We start from the raw sequence: 20,239 nt of genomic DNA, 5'->3' as shown, positions 1-20,239 counted from the left end.
AAGGGGGCAAGATGGAAATCACTAATTTCACATGATTACTGAAGTTTCAGGAACATGTACCACTACCACACTCTACCCCCTTATAACAGTAGCATCAAAACAGCACAAGTCCAAATACAAGTTTCTCCAAAATCGAGGTTCTTACTAAATCACAGGGTTCCCACCCCCACTTTCTTTACGTTTAGAAGAACAATTAGGTTAAACAAGTGTATTGTTATAGAGATCAGCAATGGATTTTTAAATAATGAACACATACACACACACACCCCCGCCACACCCCAAGAGCCTAGGGTTTAGACACATTATAAAACATGAAATAGGGCTGTATTAGGAAGAAAGATATTTACATATCCTAAGTTCATTAATCATTTTTCACCTTTCCTGCTTTAAATACTCAAATTCTAGAATGAAAAACCAACCAACCAACCAACCAACCCAGCTTTAGAGGTACGAATCACATGTCTGGTAATTTCTCATTTACTCCTCTCCCGACTCTGTTAGGGTTAAGTATGATTACTCCCATTTGCAGATGAGAAAATGGACACTAAGAGGGTAATCTGCTCAAGGTTGCAGAGCAAGTAAGGAGGAGATCTGGAATTGAACCCAGATTGCTGAAGTTCAGGCCTTTCCCACTACATCAGTAGTTCTACAAGCGTGGTCTGCAAACCCCTGGGAGGAGGATCTCCAAGCCTCTTTCATGGGGTCCAGGGAATCAAACCTATTTTCAAAATACTACTAAGACACCATTTGACTTTTCACCATGTTAACATTTTCATCAACGGTGCAAAAGCAATGGAGGTTTAAAGCTGCTGGCAGCTCAGCCTAAATCAGGGCAGTGACACCCAACTTCACCAGGCATCACTGCCTTCTTCACTGCCACTCTTCTGCAATACAAACACTCACTTCAGAGTGCCCTTGATGAAGCAATGAAAGTGAGTAATTTTATTAAATCTCCACCCCTGAGTACACATTTTTTAAAAACTGTGACAAAATGGGAAGCATGCATAAAGCACCTGAACCACATTCCCCAGTTCCACGGCTGTGTCTGCAGGGAAGTACCTGTGCAGGTGTTTGAGTTGGGAGCTAAACGAGCCACTTTTTACCCCCTCAAATGGAAGATTACTCGAACTTGAAAGAATGACTGGTAAGCAAGAAGCTATTCAGACTTGCATGTTTGGCAGATTCTTTTTCAAAAGGGAAAAAAGTAAGCCTGTCATTTGAAGGCAAACAACTTATTGTTGCCAATGATAAAATTTGAGCTTTCAAGCAAAAACTAAAAGCTTTGGAAATTTGTATATACCATCATGAGACTTTTCTGATGAGATTTGTTACTGATGTTAACCAATGTGACTTTTTGATATTATATAATGTGTCAACATTTGAAGATCTGCATAACTCAGTAAACCAATGTTTTCCAAATGACTAATACAGGATATTACAACATCATGCAGGGGAAAAGATTCCATTCTTTGCACATCTAAAGCATTAAATGGATTGATGGATTTGAGTGTGTCAGAATATACAGATTTCATTGATATGGCTTCAGATTCCACACTGCAGCTTTTAAAAAACTACTAGTTGTCAAATTCCAGTGTATTATGAAAGAAGAATATGCACAATCATCTGAAAAGATCTATCCTTTTAAAAAATGTATCTGTGTGAGGCTGGGTTTTCTTCATCTAGTTCAACCGAAACAACCTTGTCACACCAGACTGCACGCAGAAGTAGGTATTAGAATTCAGTTACCTTCTGTATGCCAAATATTAGAGATTTGAAAACTATGACCCATTCTTCTCAATACTTTTATTGTAGAAAAACAAAGTAATTTTTCATACAAATATGTAATGGGTTTACCTTTTCTAATGAATTAATATTTTTATTAATTTTCTCATTTCTTGTAAATTTTCTCAATTTAATGTCTAATAAAGTAAAGTAATCCACCATAAGGTCAAATATAAAGTGGTCCTGAGATCAAAAAAGATTGAGAACTGCTGCATTACACCATGCTACTTGCTTTTAATATTTAAAATAGTAAGACAGTAGAAAAATATTTTGCTGTACAGATTATGTCTCTAAAAAGTTTTCAAAAGATTACTAGGTTTATTCCTAATTATTGTTACTGATCAGAATATGGTCAGGCAGCCCCACCCCTGTGGTCACATATACAAAGAAAGGAATCCTCTGAAATAAAATGCTGTGAAGGAAGCCTTATGCTATAGGTAGGTCCAAAAGCACCCTACTCGAATGAGGGGGAAAGGCTGGAATTGGAAAGAGAGCTCGACCTACCTTAAGTGAGTTCGAACCAAGGCTTCAGCAGATGCTAAGGGAATGATGATGTCTCATTAGTAAGAATAGGTGGCAAAACAAACATATTCCCTGGTGGCCAGAATCAAGGAACTGTTTTCAATTAGTAACAATAATTATACTTGCTGCAGAAAAAAAAAAAAGGAAAACACCTACACTGAGCTATTAATCTGTAATGTTTTATGACATTTGTCATAGTAGAAAGATATCAAGTTCAACTGAAAAGCAAATTTTTCATCAGGATAGATCCTCTTATCTTTCAAGCCAATGTTAAACCTTTGGTGAAGCAGGACATCTTGGCTTAAAGAGGAATGGCAAAAAGTGGAAGTGACTGCTCACATGCCAAGACAGAGTCTGGCCTTCTCTATTCCTTTAAGAAGATGGCCATCTAGGAGCAAGTAGGGATGGTTTAGGTATTTCTTTCTTCTATCCATCTAATCTTCTATCTTATTTCTATCTTCTATCTTTCTTCTATCTATGTTTACAAATAGAGCTAAGAGTACAAACAGGTTGATTTCTGCAAAGTACATGTGACTTAATTTTTTTAAAGGTTTAACTAAAAGATCCTACAAACACTAAGCATTTCTGGTTATGCTTATTGTATCTATCAGCCAAATGCAACCCTGAGGGACTGGAAACTCAAAGAGCACCCCAAGAATACATCAAATTACACTCCATGTCAAAACCAACACACGAAAAAGCCCCAAACTCAGGGAATCTTCTAAGCTGAAATGGGACCCATAAAAACTCAGAAACGCTGGCAGTTTGGGAAGTCCAACACTGGGGATAAGAATGGCAGTAAGGACATCTTATTTTCATTTAGGTCAGCATTAAACCAAAGTATCTTCAAGTGGGCCATAAAAGCTGCCCCATTAATCCCACTAAAGTACACTTAAAAATGGTTAAAATGACAACTTTTATATTATATATATATTTTACCACCATTAAAAATAGTAATAATGTAATATATCCCAACCACTGAACTGTACATTTTAAATGAGGGAATTATACAATATATGAACTATATCCCAATAAAGCAATTTAAAAAATGACAGCAGAGCTGCCCTAGCTGCTGGGGCAATCCCAGCTGGGAGGGTCCTCAGGGAAGTTCACACGTGACAGAGATCAGCTGGCTGGTCTGACTAGTAAAGACACTCTAATAAGCAAGAAGGTATCTGACAGTCACTGCCAGTAAGATTAACTGAGGCCTCCTGGGCACTGAAACTTTTCTAACATAGCTTGTATGAGACAAATCAACAGGAATATAAATAACAAGTCAAATACTTGGTTCCTTTAAGCATATTTAATATTTGAATTCTCATTTTCTATTTTCCCAGACCCCAGAAAACAGAGTTTTTAGATGACCAATATTTTGTTCCAGAAACATACAGCCTTACAGCTAATTCATAAAAGAGCTATTTTACAAAGGTACGTCTGGATAATTAGAACAATAAAGTCTTTTAGGCATTTAAAAATGTGATCAGTAAAAATACACGATTATTAATAAAGTTTTTTTTTTAAAGATAGTTCCAGATTTCTTTAAAAGTAATTTCTGTTAAAGAGTACATGATTGTATGGTGAACAAGGAAGGTAAAATGTTCTAGTGGGAAGAGGCTGAGTGAAAATAACCCGCAGTGTGCACATTACAGTTAATCATGTTTGCAGTACGTCTGCTTAGCTGTTGGCACCCAGACATGGTGAACAGGGCTTCCTTCTAGGAGGTACTTTTTTTCCTATCAGTTTATTTTCCAAACCATCAGTACCAATGGGGGAAGAATAAGGCAAAAGGAACTCTTTTCTTGAGGAAAGGACAATTTTGCAGATCACTTTGAAAAGGGGTGGAAAAGTCAGAAAAAAAAAACCATAATTTACAAAACAAAAATTGTAACACTAGGGGGAAAAAAGCTAGCCAGCAGAAAGATGACTGGAAGGTCCTGCTGATTTTCTACTTTGAGGTCCTCTGGACACAGTTCTGAATGGTGCCCTCTGTGACACGTAGGGAAGGAAATGCTGACCAAAGCTCTAGTAGGTCAAAATAACACCACAAACCACCTTCAAAGAAGACGGCTTCCAGTTTGAAATACAGAAGCTCCAGGTAATACACCAAATTTACCAACATCAAAAAGAAAGTTTCAGAAAAAAAAAAAAAAAGTACGCAAATAAAAGACAACTCACAGGAAGCATAATTACTTTCTTTAGCTTCAAAAATAAGAAAAAATAGGCTTTCCTCCTCTACTGTCACAATAGCTCCCCACCTTCCTCCAAAAACAAATTAACAAAACCTTTTTCAGAGGGACTCACCTTTCTAACAGTCATTAGAAGTTGTTTTAGGGAAAAGAAAGCCAAAAGGCTTAGAAAATATACCTTTGGCGCCGTATCATATAATAAATAATTATGGTTTAGGTCCTAAAAGCCAAGATAACTCAAGCAGTTCAAGTTAGCTGATTTTAAAGTATGCCAAGTACATGGCTTCTAGGGCAGTAATCATGACCGTAAATTATAGCACTTTGGGGGTTTGTTGATTTACCTTGATTAACTCTGTTCTCTGAAAAGGAAGGAGACACTCCAAATGTAATTTGTCACTTCATAGCAGAGGAGCCATCAGGCCCACAGGAGAGAGACAGCACAGGGTCACGGCAGGTCACTACAACAGCTAAACCCAGCTCTCCTGCTTTGGGAAGGTTGCTTTTTCCACCACTCTTGGATCTTTCCGTGTGGAAGTAGATTCCAACTTCCAGTCATGTTAACTTTGAGAGAACGGCTTGACAATAACTAGCCTCACTCAAAGATAGGTGAATATTGAATTCCATCATCCTGAAAGGCAGATACAGTATCAAAGTAAAATGGACGTCATTATAATGGCCACAAAAAAAAAAAAAAAAAAAAAAAAAAGGAGGGTGTGGGAGGCCAGGCTGGGAAGGAGGAGGGAAGAAGTGTAGGCTCGTAAGATAAAAGGAACACGCAAAATTATGGAATCATTTAAGAATCAGAATTCAGTTTGGGGCTTCTTTTGAAAATCTAGATATGAATTTATTTGGAAGTACTAGAACTATGGTCAAAATATTTTTCCAGTTAGCCCTGTTTTTGTTTCAAGGAGAAGTTAAACTGCAGGGAAACAAAAGCAAATAGTTGCTAAGGACAAGGGGTTGGCTGAGCTAGAAGAGAAACCAAAACTTTGGTATCTTACAAAGCTTCTTGAATGGTGCTGGAGAATCATGCAATTACCCTGTACTGTCTGAAGTTAAGATGAAAGTTCTATTTGCATTTACCTTTCTCCTGATGAATTGCCCACTGATGGTGAGTGTCAAGTAACTACAGGTATAGCCCCTTTAGTTGGGAGTGACTACATTATTTCCAGCAGCACAATTGTAACCTTTTGGTTTCTACTTGCTTCTCTTGAGAGATACAGAAAGTTCAAGTTCCAAGCTTTACTTAAATATTAACTTCTGCTTCTAAAAATTTTAATCCCATTTTGATTTACCGTATACGTGGGCTACAATTCAAAATAAAATTCTAGTTTATTGATACGGTCCAATGATCCAAGTTGGTCTACTTAAAAACAGAATAGTTTTGGAAAGACAGAAACAGGGATCTAGACATAGGTGAGCTTGTTGAGCCTGTTAAGTTGCAGTGGTGTTTATAAAAGTAGTTGGGAATCCTTACCACTTGTGATGAGGGAGAAAATATATATATTTGGAGGGACGGTTGGGGGATGGCAGGGAAGAGTAAAATTACACCCTAACTACCCACAGAGTTCAGAGGGCACTACTGAAAGATATGAGCAGTGGATGAACTCCTTGAATATTAACAGAATTTTTATATCTGACAAATGATTTCGTTTTAATTGGCAAAAATACTCCAAAACATATATACCTGGTGCACAAAGAAAACCACAGAAAGCCAATATAACTGAAGGAGTTCTCAAGTTACAGTTCTGAAACATTTATCCTCTGGAGGGTGCTGCCAGCACTACTATTCATTCTAGAGCAGGCAGTTACCAACGCCTTGCCCGCAGTATCCAGTGTATGTTCTGGTCTGCAATGTTTTAAGGTCAGTCCTGCACCAGTGTGGAGAAAGCTCCAGCAGTGAAGTCAGAGGAAGTGCTTCTGGAGCTGGTCTGAGCAGCTCTGCCTTCTCCAACACATCTTTCTCCACTCCACTCTTGGCTCTCCTTTTAATTCAAAGAGCCCTTTGGCACCATCAGTGCAAAAATCAGAGTCAAACCTCCAGGTACTAAAATTTTACTGGCCTTATAATCAGTGTACCCGTGGCTAATGCAAGCCATTGTTCAACTCAGTAGTGATTCAGCTACATCACCTTCCCAAACTCTTACCCGCTCCTGTCCCACCCTCCTCAGCAACCCCCACCCCTGCCACCATCTGAAACATCTGTTTGTTTTTCCTTTCTGCTCAATCGGCAGGGATAATTTTACACAAGTGCCAAAGTCTAATGTATAATTATAAAAATGAAACAATACCAAGAATAACAAATTATTATAGTCAAGAAAATAAAATTTGCTTTCCTCTCCCTCTCAAATTCCAACCCTCAACAGAAAAGGAGACAACAGAAGAAAACACACCCATTTTTCAAGTGCCTGCTATTTAGTACATTGAGGATTCCTGTTAATTGGGAGTGGATCCCAGCTACAGAGAAGAGGTGCTTGCCTCGGTTGGGAGGAAGCCCTACCTGGGAGCACAGAGCTCAAGTCCTCTGCACTTAGGAGCTGCGGCAGACTATGCTTTTGAGGTGACTCTCAGAGGAACAGCCTACTGGGGTACAGTTTTAGTGAAGGCCGGATGCTCCTCCCTCCCTCTGCTTACTCCCTCCTCCTCGTCACCTCTCTATCCCACCTCCTAATACCCCATCCTGAATTCTTTGCTTCAGGAGCAAATCGATCCTTGGGTGTACTAAATACAAAGGGCTAAAACTCTCACTACTCAATTCAAATAAAACATGGCAAAATAAAAATTAAAATGTGCTTTCAAATACGGAATGAAGTCAAATAAATACATCTGATTTTCTCTTTTTCTTAAGTCTAAGTAAAATTTCATATTCTACACCCAAAACTCTACACATTTGGTTTTTGTTCTGAATCAAAGTGAATTTCCGGTAGTGAGGAGAGCAGTGAGAGCAGGGGTGCTCCCTCACTGACAAACTAGTGCAGCTGCCAGGCTGTGAAAAACCAGTCCCACTCCAGGCACCTCGGGACACGGCCACCCCAGGGAGTCCGCAGGCACATCCCCTGTCAACACACGCTCTGTGTGTCCACACTGGAGCCAGGATGTGGTGATATAAGGCCGATCAACGCTCAAATCCAACCTTCAGTCACCTCCAGGACACGCAGCTCTAACTTTTATCTGGGCAGAACAGAGAGATGTGGAGATCAAATTAAGACGAAAGAACAAAGCAAAATGAATGCTTAGAGAATACATTTGAAACCTGTGGGCATCATTACATCTCTCTTTCTGGATCAGAATAACCTCATGTGAAAGCATGTAAGCAAATGAGTGCAAACTGCTGCTCTGAACACAGATCCCCCTGCAGTCACGGGAGACATTGCTCTCACGGTCAGGGGAGACACAGAAGTGCAGCCAGGCCTGCAGAGGACCCCACCTCCACCACCTGGGAGCCTCGATTTACTACAGCTCTGCCTTCTGCTTTTGCAAAGATGAAGACAGACAGAGAAAGGGGCGGCCTGGGGACTGACAACTGCAGCTCCTCTCAGAAAGGAAGAGCTGAGTCAGCAGACAGCAGCCTCTACTTGATATACGATGTTTGGAAACAAGCAGTTTTTTAAGTCAGAAAAGAAATGGCATCTCAGAAGGTTTCCACTTTAAAGAATAATACATCATTTCATTCAATGGACTGTTCAGGTGGGATGATTCTTGAGTGTGAAATCCAGTTTTCACGTACCTGAGTGCTTGTCTGTGAGGGCTGATCCAGCCAGCCTTTGGCAAAGAATGGTGTAACTTTCCTCCACTTTCTGTAAAACAAAACCCATAGGGTTTTCATTTGAACATTGTAAAAAATTTTATTTTGAAAATAGGAAAGAAGACTTTTTTTTTTTAAAAAATTACAGGTACATGCTTCCAATTTCAACATTAACATCATTAAAAATTTTGTAGTAGGAGAAAAAAGTAAATTTCATTCCTTTTACCTGTTTCTCCCTTCAGTGAATAACTTAACGTTTTTCCATGTAAAAGGAAATAGAGGAAGGGGCAACTGGGAAAGGTGACTCTCCCACCCCCAGGAGCCTCCCTGAAAATGGCCCCACATGTGCCATGGACTAAACTGAAGCCGACCTGCCCCCAGTGCCCTTGTAGCTATCTCACCTCATCAGCCACAGCATGTCCCTACATAGAATCATGTGAAGAAAGGAAAACCTATCACGTGAAGTTAAAAGAAACACTTAAGGAGACCAGTCTTCACCAAAGGGCTATTAGCTACGAGGTTAAGAACACGTTCATCTCTGTCTCTAAAGCCTCCACTAAATGATGTCATGACAAAACATTTAAGCTCTGGCGGCCGTGCCTACTGATGGCAAACTCGCAAAGTTCTTTTCTCTGAAATTACACAAAAGTCAGTTTTGCAAGGTTGGCTTATACAGTGACATCATCAATGGAGTTTATGGAGTTTACAAAACTCCCCTTCACAGGCAGGTTTTTAGGTTACAGGAGCCACTGGAGCCAACTTCTATCTGTCGCAGCAACTGGGAAACTACCATCATCACCTAACAATTCACAGGTACTTGCAAGGTCATGGCAAGCCAAAGCATTTCCCGCACTAGATTCATAACTACACAAACCCCACCTATCCCAGCTCGCTGTTCCATTTTCTCACAGAGGCCAGCCAAGCATCCCAAATATATTTAGGTTCTTAAGCTCAGAAACCTACACAAACATGCAGTTTACAGAGCTACAACTTTCTCTGTTCTTGTGATTTGTAACTAGTTAAACAATGCTGATCTCAGCTTTTCATCCAGGTCTATGCACGGACTATGGTCAAAGAAAACATACAAATTTAGACCCTGAACAAGGTTACTGACATCAGCATTTCAGTCATTCTATACGTCCTCTCTGTTAAGGCCTAAGGATGTTATATCCACAGCCCAGGGATGTTACAATCTGAGGTACCTTTAAGTGTTCAAGGTCAGCCTCTATCTTACGAATGTAGTCCATGATCTGGCTTTGTGCATCTGCACAAGAGGAGGGACTCTGGATCTCAAAACAGGAATCGTCCATCACTCCCCAGCGCTGCTGGGCCAGGAATTCTGGGGTGAACGGTGAAACTGCCCCATCAGAATGAGCGTTCTGGGGAGAATGTTGCTGCTGGTGGGTAGGGTCCATGGAGGGGATGCCTGTCACGGGCTGTGGGGGAAGCAAGGAAGCGACATCCTCATCTGTGGAGCTCTCCTGCACTGCTTCGTAGCCATCAAGGATCAAATAGTTTCCTACAGACAGAGACAGAACACTGTGATGAGATTAGCACTGCCAACAGGACAAGCGGGGTGATGTGCTGACAACTTTAAAAGCTACTAAAGAGGGGGAAAGACCACTAATTCTCAAATTCCCAAGTTCAGTTTTAAGTACATCAGAGGTTTCTCACTTCCGATCAAAGCTAAACTTAGCAAACTTTCCTGGTAATTTCTGAATAATGCCGTATTTGTTAACAGTTTAAAGAGTTGGAAACTCCAAAGAACCTACAGGAAACTGCCATCACTTTTCCTGCCAAATACCTACCTTGCCGCATCTGCTCCCTGCAATCCTTCGCCCTCACCCTGCAATCTTCAACCACAGAACGCTTGCTCCTGCCTGGCAGCCTGTGTGCTAGTCTCTGCTGGCACGCTCCACTTCCAGACATGCACGCAGCTTCTTCGACTTCACTTCCCCTGGGTCCCTGCTCCAGCACTACCTCACAAGAGGCCTTCTTCCATGGCCACTCTGCCTGCCCCCGGTACTCTCTGCCCCTTAGTCTGACTTATTTTTCCTCCTTTTTCTTACTATCGGTCATCTATTTATTTGTTCACTTATTTACTGTTACTCTTTTCCCCAGCAGTGCTTAAGCTTTATGAGAATAGTGGATTTTTTGTTTTTTTATTCAATGTTATATCTCCCAGCACCTAGGATGAGGTCTAGTATAGAGTGGTTTCAGTATTTATTTACTGCAGGAAAGGATACTTACACACAGACACACACACACAGACACACACACACACACACACACACATGAGATAATGCTTGGATACCTGAACGACATTCATTTCAGCACACAGCACAGATAACAACGATTGAAATCAAAGTTTAAATGTGAAAGGAACTTGCCTGAGATGCGCAAATTAACATCCTTCTCTTCCTTTTTAACTGCTCCATCACCTTCTGATGGATTATCATCACTATGTGCTTCACGGGCATCAAAAAAGTGCTCTCCACTCTCATCAAGACCCCCTTCTGGCTCTGCAGGAGGCATCTCTGGGGTCATAATCATGTGGTCCATTACTAAAATGTTACTTGCCTGGCTATCTTGGAATGCCAGTACCACTGAATCCCGTGGAGCAGAAGATTCAGTTGAAGTCCGTGGACTGTAACAAGTGGAAATGTCACCAGTTCCAGTTCTAAAGGGCATCCGTCCTTCACCAGGGGGATAGGCCTTAATATTGTCAGAGTTCTGGGTTCCACTGTCTGCCTGCGCCCCCAGGGACGCAGTCCTGCATCTTGGGAAACGCGGCCAGTCTTCTTCCTGAGCGCTCTTCTCAGTCAAACCCAGCTGTTGTACCAGCAGTTGCTTCAACAAACCCACTAAAAGTTTTAGGAAAGGGGAAAAAAACACACACACATTCACAACTATAACATTAGATGGACAATTAAATTGGTGGAATTATCAATTCTCCCCTAAAGTAAGTACCTTTTTAATAACATAGTCACATACAGTAAAAACATTAGTTTCATATAATCATTTTCTGTTTGCTTTGAAAAATGAAATAAAGCACCATCTAAAGAAGATTTAACATTAAACTAGACTTGAAAAACACATCTAAGAATTCTTAATAGGCATCTCCTCTTATTCTCCTATACATCATTCTCCTGTTTAGAACGGCTGAATAACCAGTACCATGCCTGCCTCCATTCGTTCCTCCATGCAACTGCAGTAACACCCCAAAGGTACTTCTTAAAACGATGTTGAAAAGCTGTGTTAAACCAAACAAAAGAACCCGAAAGTTCTGCTTTTTCCAGAAGCAGACACTATACACATAGGCATTATTTTTCTAACTCTATTAGACATACAGAACATTTACTTTAGCATCTATAATAACCCAAAGAATCTCCTTAAACGGTGAAGAAGAGAACAAAATTGCCTTGTAAATTTAATTCCAATGTTTGGTAGCATGCATAATTTCAAAGGATAAGAAATATTTATTAGTTTTAAAAAATGATCTCTCTAGTACCACAGCTTCCTTAGGTTGCTGGAAACAGAACCAATTTAATTTTAAACGGGCAAGTGTACGCTGTGAGGTCACTCACACTATGAGAGAATTACTGGGACAATGTTAGTCAAACCATCAAAAATCATTATCACTGTTAATTCAGGAGAAATTAGAATAAATTGGGTTTTAAAGAACTTGACCAATTCCCTATGTTCAACTCTGGCTTCGTATCTGTCTGTCTTCTGTCTCTGTAGGTAAACAGTCTCCACACAGGTTTGGGTCTTTGACCCTCTGTCCTGCTCTATGTTCACTTCCTGAGAGATGCTATGAATTCTTATGGCCTTCACACTGAAATCCATCTCTCTCCCTAATCTCTCTCCAAAGTTCCAGTCGTAAAACTCCAGCTTCCTGCTCATCTTTCCTCTTAAATGGCTTGCCATTCATTATCTTAGTCTCAATATATTTTTAAAATTGAGCCCATAATCTATGGGGGAAAAAAAGAAGGAAAAAAGAAAGTGTAGCAGTGGGCAGTGGTGGTCCTTTCTAAACTTTATTTCTGACAAGAATACTGAAATTATCTCTAAATATTTCCTTTCCTTTGCCCTCACATCAAGTCAATTTTTTAAAGGATTTGTTGGTTCCTCGCTTTATTTTTATTCTTCTAACACCATTCTAGCCAAACCCTTTTAGCCTCAAGCTCAAATGACTCCAACAGCTTAACAGTAACTGCATCACTCCAACCCTCTTTCCATTCAAATCCTTTTGCAGCTCTCAGCCAGATTAATCCTCTTCTGTTAGTCACACCCTAGCTTAAAAACTTCAAATGGTTCTCTACAACCAGAGCAACTGTCCTCAGCCTTTCCCCCGCCTCTAATACACCTAAGAGATGTGATTCACTCCCAATTGTAAGAGGGGCTCCCAAACACGCTGGAGAGGGAGGGAGAGGCTAACAGAGTGGCAAGGACCACCGATTCTTGTGTGTATGTGTGCGTGTGTATGAAGGATGGGTAGTGGTGAACAATGCAACCTCCAAAGGAAAACAGAAGAATTATCTGAAGTTTGAATAAGCCCTCAAAACCTTGTGGCATGCGAACCTTCAAGTCCAGAGGACTCAATCTGGTGTTCAAGGTCCACAGCAGCTGGACTCAACAACTTATCTTCTATCTTTCTAACCGTATCTCCCAAGACTCCTTTAACTTGTGTGGTCTACCACAGGCCAACTGCCCCACTCGCTGCTCTCCGAACACCCTCAGAGTTTTCTGCTTTGGGTCCTACCATTACTGTCTGAGTGACTGCTGTTTATTCTTCTAAATACCTATCTGAATCGTACCCACTCTTCAAAGCAATAATCACATTTTCTGATGCCTCCCTTCTCTGGTCACCCCAACCAGATCAGTTTCAACATATCTGTTATGTTTATTCACTTAAGAAGGTTGGGGGAGGTTTTCTACCATCTTCCCAACTGTACTGTAAAATTCCCGAAGGGAAAAGTCATAGTTTATACTTTCTTGATTCTTCCTAAATGGCTGCATAGTACATTATATACAACTCTGGTACTTATTAAGTATCAGTATTTACTTAGGAATAAAACTTACAATTCCTTAGTGCATCCAATGCCCACCGCTCTTCTGAGACAGGCAAGTGTGGACCTGGGATAGTGATTTGGTAATTTACTCCGGCTTCCTTCAGAGTCCCATCTGCATGCTGCTCCTTTGCAAACTGTCTCTCAGCCACAAAGAGATCATCTACCTCCGATTTCCCAGAGGTACCCAGTGAATGAGACTGAGGTTTTGACGATATTAAGGGGGACTCTAATCCCAAATCTCTGTCTGTTCAATGGAACAGAAAAAGTAGAATATTATCTTAAATACAACTTTTAATGTGAAGCGTTCAGGCAATACTCGAAGAAAACAACCACATGAGCTACAGAGATTGTCTGTGAAGTGAAATACATGGCAGTTTGTGCAGTGTGTTAAAGGCACACAAAAGGCTCAAAAGTGAAGTCTGTGGAAACGAACAGCTGATACCAGAACCTGCATAAACCCAAAGAGTTAAAAAAGTTTCTTTGCATTTTAGTAAGTATAGACTACATTCTTCCAGATAAATTTAACAGATCAGTTTACCTGGACTCTGCAGACCAGTGACTGAAATGCCATGATGTTCCCCTTTTAATTTTGGAGGTTCTTCTTCATCGTTGTCTCCTCTACAGAAGAAAGAAAACAATCTTTCAGCTTCATGAGGTGCCTAAACATTATTGCAACAAAATGTTAAGAATTATGTTTCTTTTCTGGCCAAAATCAGTCCTACTCTGAAGCAAAGGCACACTCACTCGCAAGGTGGTGACTGTGGCAGTGGAATTGGCTTTGTGGATTGCTCCTTCACTGATGCAGCCATCCGACAGATTAGGTCCTGCCAGCTGCAAGAAGTGGGAAAAGAAACCAAAATACAAATGGAAAAGGAAAAAGAAATGTCCTTTAAATATACTCAGAAAGCAAAAGAAAACAAACAAACAAACAAAAAAAACAACAAAAAAACCCCCCAGAAACTAAATTAAACCAAACCAACAAACAAAAAACTCTACTTCTGCCTGAAAATATATTTACTTTGGTGACATATTATTAAGTAGAGGTTATAAAAATTCTATACCTTAAATAAAAACCTAACAACATTATGGATATACTACCCATTAAAAAAACTTCATTTGACACTTCTGAGAATTTTTTTCTTTAGAAAAGATACTTTCAATAGAACAGAACCAAAATAAGAGACATCCGTCTAAAAAGGAAAAAGTTCTTAGAACATCTCTTAAAGAATGCTTAGAGGAAGTACTTGTTTCCACGCAGTTTTTGGTTTTCAAAGTTCTATTAAGAAAGCAAAGTTAAGACTGTGGGATATTCAGAATAACAGAAAATACTAGAGCAAGGCAGCTATATCTAGTACATACACAGTCTTCTCAGAAACTGTCTGTGCCACCAGTTCATAAATTTGGGCTCCATTGTCAGACATGGAGATGACGAATAAAGCTTTGTTATCTGGAAAAAAAAAAAAAAGCAGACAAAAATTACTCTAACAGTATGACCTACAGAGGCTGTGAAAGATATTTCTAGGGTCCTGGTATTATTCTGTATTTTAATCTAGGTAAAGGTTACATGTGTTCACTTTGTAAACATATGTTCACTTTGTAAAAATTAAATTATCACTCAAAATTTGTGCAAATTATTGTATGTTATACTATGTATATTATACTTTAATAAAACAAAGATTATAAAAGCTAGCACTGATGCCCAGTTTATTAAAAACAAGAAGGTGTCTATATATCTAAATTACAGAACTGAACACTGTGACTCTTTTTGCATTTATTTTGAATTGTCTTTTTGCTAAATGGTTAGTAATATTCAATGGGTGTTAGAGAAAAGAGGTCATAAGTTTATCTTACTACCATGGAACTAATGAGTTTTAAAAGGACTCTCACTGTTAGTACAGTGAATATGTAACTTTATAACTTAAACTGATTTTAAAAAAAGCTAAACCACACCCACTTATTTTTTCCCACCAAATCAAAAAACATACCACCATAATGAAAGCCTTTTCAACACGATTACCTCCAATTCACTATCTTCATTGCTGTCTATCAGTGATTTGAACGTGGAATAAAGATCAAAGAAATATGCAAACAATTTTCAAATGGAGAAAGTTATTCAGAGAATCTAGGCATCCTAAATAATTTTGGGGTATAAACTCTTCATTCACCTAAGCAGCAAGTAAATTTCATTTACTCTGTACAAGAATAAGAGAGGAACAGAACCCAATGCCAGCTGTGCTCCTTCAGCAACACTGAGCATCTTATGCAACCTGATGGTGAGCCTGGAGGTTAGTGTCACTCCGCGGACATACTCGCCTGTTGCCACTTGTCGAACCAACACTGTATTCAACTTAATGACGGGGCTAAATGTGTGTTTACTATCAGCTGTAGATGCAAGAATTTTACTATGACACCTTAACACCAGTCTATCATCCTGCTTTTGTAATAATACAAGAATATCTTCCAGCAGCAGTGTGTAAAGATCTAGAAAAAAAAAATGTAGGAAAGGTAATTAGTACAGAAATTGAGATGTTTTATAAACTTTATAACAGTTTGACAGAGAAAACTGATTTCTGTTAAATCTAGTAAGTTTAGAAGATTGACTTGCTATTTATTGTCTTTTTAAATTTCATTTTCTAATAATTCATTTTTTATGTATTACACCAAAGTGTTAGTCTGTGACTGACAAGAAATTAAAAACAATGATTCTTCACCACAGATAGTTTGACAGTTTGAGATACAGTGGTTTAAAGAAGCTGAGACTCATTAGAATAATACAAGGATGGAGATACGACTGAATCATGAAAAAAATTTTCTGCTTCATCCCTAAATGAATATTTAATACACTTCACATATAACAAAATAACATAAGTAGATCTATAAATGCATAAATAACACAAAGTAGCATTGCTAATTGCTGTAACTGAAAAATGGAAATGGTTATGTCTTCTCTTTGGCATAAGGAAACTTTTCTGTTCTTTTCCTTTCTCCACTCTCCCCAAAACTGAGACAGTACACCTACCAATAGTTTTATCTCTATTCACCTTCCAAACCAATGGCCCTTCATGAATCATCTTCCTTTTTGTTAAATCCAAATTCTGCCAAAATAAAGAGAATTACACACAAATTATTTCCAAGTACTTTGTGAGATGATATTCCAGTCTCCTTTCACAAAGTTCTTAATACAAAAGACACCATTTACATTCACTGTCATTATAGTTATCTGTCAACAATTGAAAATGGAATAAAAACCAAGTTAAAGTAAGCTGCATAAAATTTTCTAAAAGGAAAAAGCAGAAAAACACTGAGGAGTACTGTCTTCTAAATCTCACTCTAAACAGATGATAACAGCTAGTGAAAATAAAGTTGCAAATATTCAGTCACTAGATTCTCACCCACTTCCTTAATTTTTCTACAAATAACTAGATGAGGATGATGCACAAAGCCTCTGAGTTCCAGGCTCTCATTCCAAAGAAAGCTCTAAGGAACAGCATTCACAGAAGTCCAGGTAGTACTCAGGCTTGATCTAAATATTAATAACTTAATAGGAGAATCATCTTTTAGCACAAGTAGTTCTAGAAAAACCTCATTTTCTGGAAGTTAAAGGGCTAAGCATATTAGCAAGCTTTTTGATAAGCTGTTATATGTGACATAAAAGTCTATTTTAACAGCCACTAAAATCTGCCAAAAAACAGTGAAACAATACAAGAAAGACTTAAAATTCTGAGAAATTACTTAATACAAAAGCTCCATGTACTAGAAGTGGCAATTAATAAATATTTTACTCTCATTCCTGTAATGGTTTCAACTTTTATGCTTTTGAAGAGCTTCATGGAAAAATAATCAAGTTATCTTCCTTTACTCAAAAATCTGGAAAGTTCCCATAGTAAATAGCCCTGCTCTTATTCAAACAATAGAATGCAATAAAATTAAATTTAATAAGTAATATTCCTTAGTCTCCTGCAAATTCCCATCACAAAAGGTTACAGTTTCACACAAAATATTCCTCTAATGAAAGACTAAAGCAATCTTTACACACACCAAGGCATTTAAAAGGAAGAAAAGAATCATAAACATAGACAATTTATGATACAAGAACTCCTTCAGATGACGTGTGTTAATTATCTGCCAGATCGCTAGTAAATTTTATTTTTTAAATTATGATTAGACCATTTCTCACCCTGAGCTCTTCAACATTTGGGTACTCTGACAACTTCAGACTGGAGGTATCAAGGCGACGCTGATAATCTTCTAAGCGCTGAAAATTAGACAGGATGGAGCCAAGGTTACTGCTTTGAATATCGATGACCTCCCTTTTCCTAAACCAAATGGGCATTTCACCTGCATTTTACTGAGGCCTCTGCAGCATCAGACACAACTGATGACTCACTCTTTCTTAAAACAACCCCCTCTTGGCTCTGCTGGTGTCACACTCTCCTAGTTTTCCTCCTATCTCTTTAGCCGTCCTTCTCCAATCTCCTTTTCAAACTCACTGGCCTCTAACTAGCTTATATTTATTTTCTAAATATGGAAAACACACACATGGTACAGAATTCAGAAGGTACACAAAAAACACTAAGTCTCCCTCTAACCCTGTCCTTTGCCTTCCCACTTGAAATTTTCTCTAAACAAGTAATCACTAACACCCGTGTCTTAGGTAGTCCATGAGAAAAATTCTAAGCAAAAAGAATACATGTGTCTCTGTGCAGGTGTGTATATATATATATGTTCTTTAAGTAAAAAAGATATAGGAGCGTAATATACTCACGTGTATTACTCACTCAAAAGGTAACACAATATATTCATATACACATTTGTGAGTGTGTGTGTGTGTGTGTGTGTGTGTGTATCACTCATCAATATATCTTGGAGATTGTTCCACATCAGCGCACAGAGAGAGAGTGGTCTTATTTTTTTCTGTGGTTGCATGGTATTCAACTCTGTGAAAGAACTATAGTTTATTTAACTACACCTTACTGATGGACATGTTAAGTTACTCCAACCTTCTCCTACAACAATACTATAATAAAATGATCTTAAACATATGCTTTTGCATGCTTTTAAAAGGACACATAATCATATGTCCATAGGTGTATATTAGGATAAATTTCTAGAGGAAGAATTGTTAGATTAAAAGATACATGCATTTTCCCCCAAGATTTTAAAGATTTCCAAATATACAGAAAAGTCTGAATGTGTAAACACCCATATACTCACCACCACATTCCTACATTCCGCAATTAGCATTTGCAATATTTGTTTTATCATGTATCTATCCATCTATTCACCCTCTGTCCATTGATCCAGCATACATTTTAAATGTGTTTCAAAGTAAGTTACAGGTATAAGTATACTTTATCGCTAAACATTTTAGCATGCATATTATTAACAAGAGTTCAATATTTTAGTTCTTCTTTTAAAATACTTTATTTACTTAATATTGTATTATTTAATTTTTATTTTTTAGTTTGGCGGGGGGAGGTAATTAGGTTTATTTATTTATTTTTTAATAGAGGCACTGGGGATTGAACCCAGGACCTTATGCATGCTAAGCATGGGCTCTACCACTTGAGCTATACCCCACCCCCCTTTTAGTGCTTCTTTCTAAGTAAAATTTACACACAGTGAAATCCACACATCTTAAGTGTACCTTTCCATGAGTTTTTACCAATGCATATACCTGTGCAAACTCCTATCAAGATACGAAATATGGTCATCACCTCAGAAAACTGCCTCATGCTTCTTCCTAGTTAATATCTGTCCCCACGTCTCCAGTGACAACCACTTTTCTAACTTTTTTCCACTATAAATTAGCTTAACCTGTCCTAAAAGTTCACATAAATAAAATTATATATATGTACTCTTTTTTGTCTGATTTCTTTCACTCAGTACGTTTGTGAGATTCATCCATGTTGTACGTATCAATAGTTCATTCCTTTTTATTGCTGGTGTTTAGTTTATGACTATGCTACATCTGGTTTATGCTAGAAACATCCCTATATAAGCCTATGGGTATATCTTCATTTGTCTTGGGTAAATCACTAGGCAGAAAATTGTTAAATCAAAGGATGGACACATGAATAAGTGCATTTTTAATTTAGGCATATATTGCCAAATTGCCTTCTGGGCTTTAGTCATTTTACACTCCAAACAATACATTTGAAAGTTCCTGTTTTTCTACAGCCTTATAATGAAATAAGTAGCTAGAGATGCTCAAAAAACCCAAATACAACTCTGATGTTCTATCATAAATCGATCTGGACCAACCTACTAAGTGAATAGTTAACAAATGTCCCACCCTTCAATTCTGTAATGAATAGCTTCAGTTACTACTTAAAAGATTCCAGGTAACAGTAATTTAATATTCTTATTCTCACTGTGCCATCCTGTATCTTCTTCTTGTGTTTCCCTTCTTACCTGCTTATTTTCTGCCTCCTTAACAGCCTGATTTACATAATTTAAGATTTGACGACAGTGATCTGCAGCTTTCTTCACCTTTTCCCTTTCCATTGGCCATTCTAAATATGACAAAGAAATCCAAAATGTAAAATGGAGGAAAACAGAAAAGAATAGAAATATACATATATATAAATGAGAAACCACTTTATTTCAACAGTTACATGAGCATACTAAGGCCTTGAATTTTTGACACCAGGCTAAAACCTATAGCAGAATCTCAATTCAGGTAGTCTTTGGACAGATATGACTTCTTATCACAGTACTTTAAACATAAACACTAATCTTTAAAAAGAAGCCAAATCCAAGGGGTGATGCTTTATATTAAGTACCAGGTCCACTGTGTTACACACCCCAGGGAGTGGGTCTCATTCACGTTGTAAGCTAAATAAACGGGACCCCTTTCTCCCTAGAATTTCAAACTGCACATCCTAGGTGATTATGTCCAGTGGACTAATTAAGTAATATCTTTTAAA

The 20,239-nt window shown here is 38.4% G+C and overlaps 1 protein-coding gene across 3 annotated transcripts in view; it reads right to left on the bottom strand.

Annotated features, from left to right (window-relative positions):
* Positions 1-3,592: 3,592 nt before the first annotated feature.
* ARHGEF12 (Rho guanine nucleotide exchange factor 12) overlaps positions 3,593-20,239 on the bottom strand; it is a 124,224-nt gene continuing 107,577 nt past the window's right edge. For all 3 annotated transcript variants that reach the window (XM_010981315.3, XM_031443484.2, XM_031443483.2), the window contains 12 exons: positions 19,725-19,825; positions 17,488-17,565; positions 16,330-16,405; positions 15,624-15,791; positions 14,670-14,757; positions 14,055-14,141; positions 13,849-13,928; positions 13,321-13,554; positions 10,626-11,099; positions 9,438-9,754; positions 8,218-8,287; positions 3,593-7,661 (listed from right to left, as the gene is read on the bottom strand). In XM_010981315.3, coding sequence (XP_010979617.2) covers positions 7,651-7,661; positions 8,218-8,287; positions 9,438-9,754; positions 10,626-11,099; positions 13,321-13,554; positions 13,849-13,928; positions 14,055-14,141; positions 14,670-14,757; positions 15,624-15,791; positions 16,330-16,405; positions 17,488-17,565; positions 19,725-19,825 — 1,784 coding nt within the window. In that variant the 3' untranslated portion in view covers positions 3,593-7,650. The remainder of the gene's footprint in view (positions 7,662-8,217; positions 8,288-9,437; positions 9,755-10,625; positions 11,100-13,320; positions 13,555-13,848; positions 13,929-14,054; positions 14,142-14,669; positions 14,758-15,623; positions 15,792-16,329; positions 16,406-17,487; positions 17,566-19,724; positions 19,826-20,239) is intronic.

The sequence above is a fragment of the Camelus dromedarius genome, chromosome 34, assembly GCF_036321535.1.
Source record: "Camelus dromedarius isolate mCamDro1 chromosome 34, mCamDro1.pat, whole genome shotgun sequence".
Lineage (NCBI taxonomy): Eukaryota > Metazoa > Chordata > Mammalia > Artiodactyla > Camelidae > Camelus > Camelus dromedarius.
This window is presented reverse-complemented; position numbering and strand designations above follow the sequence as displayed.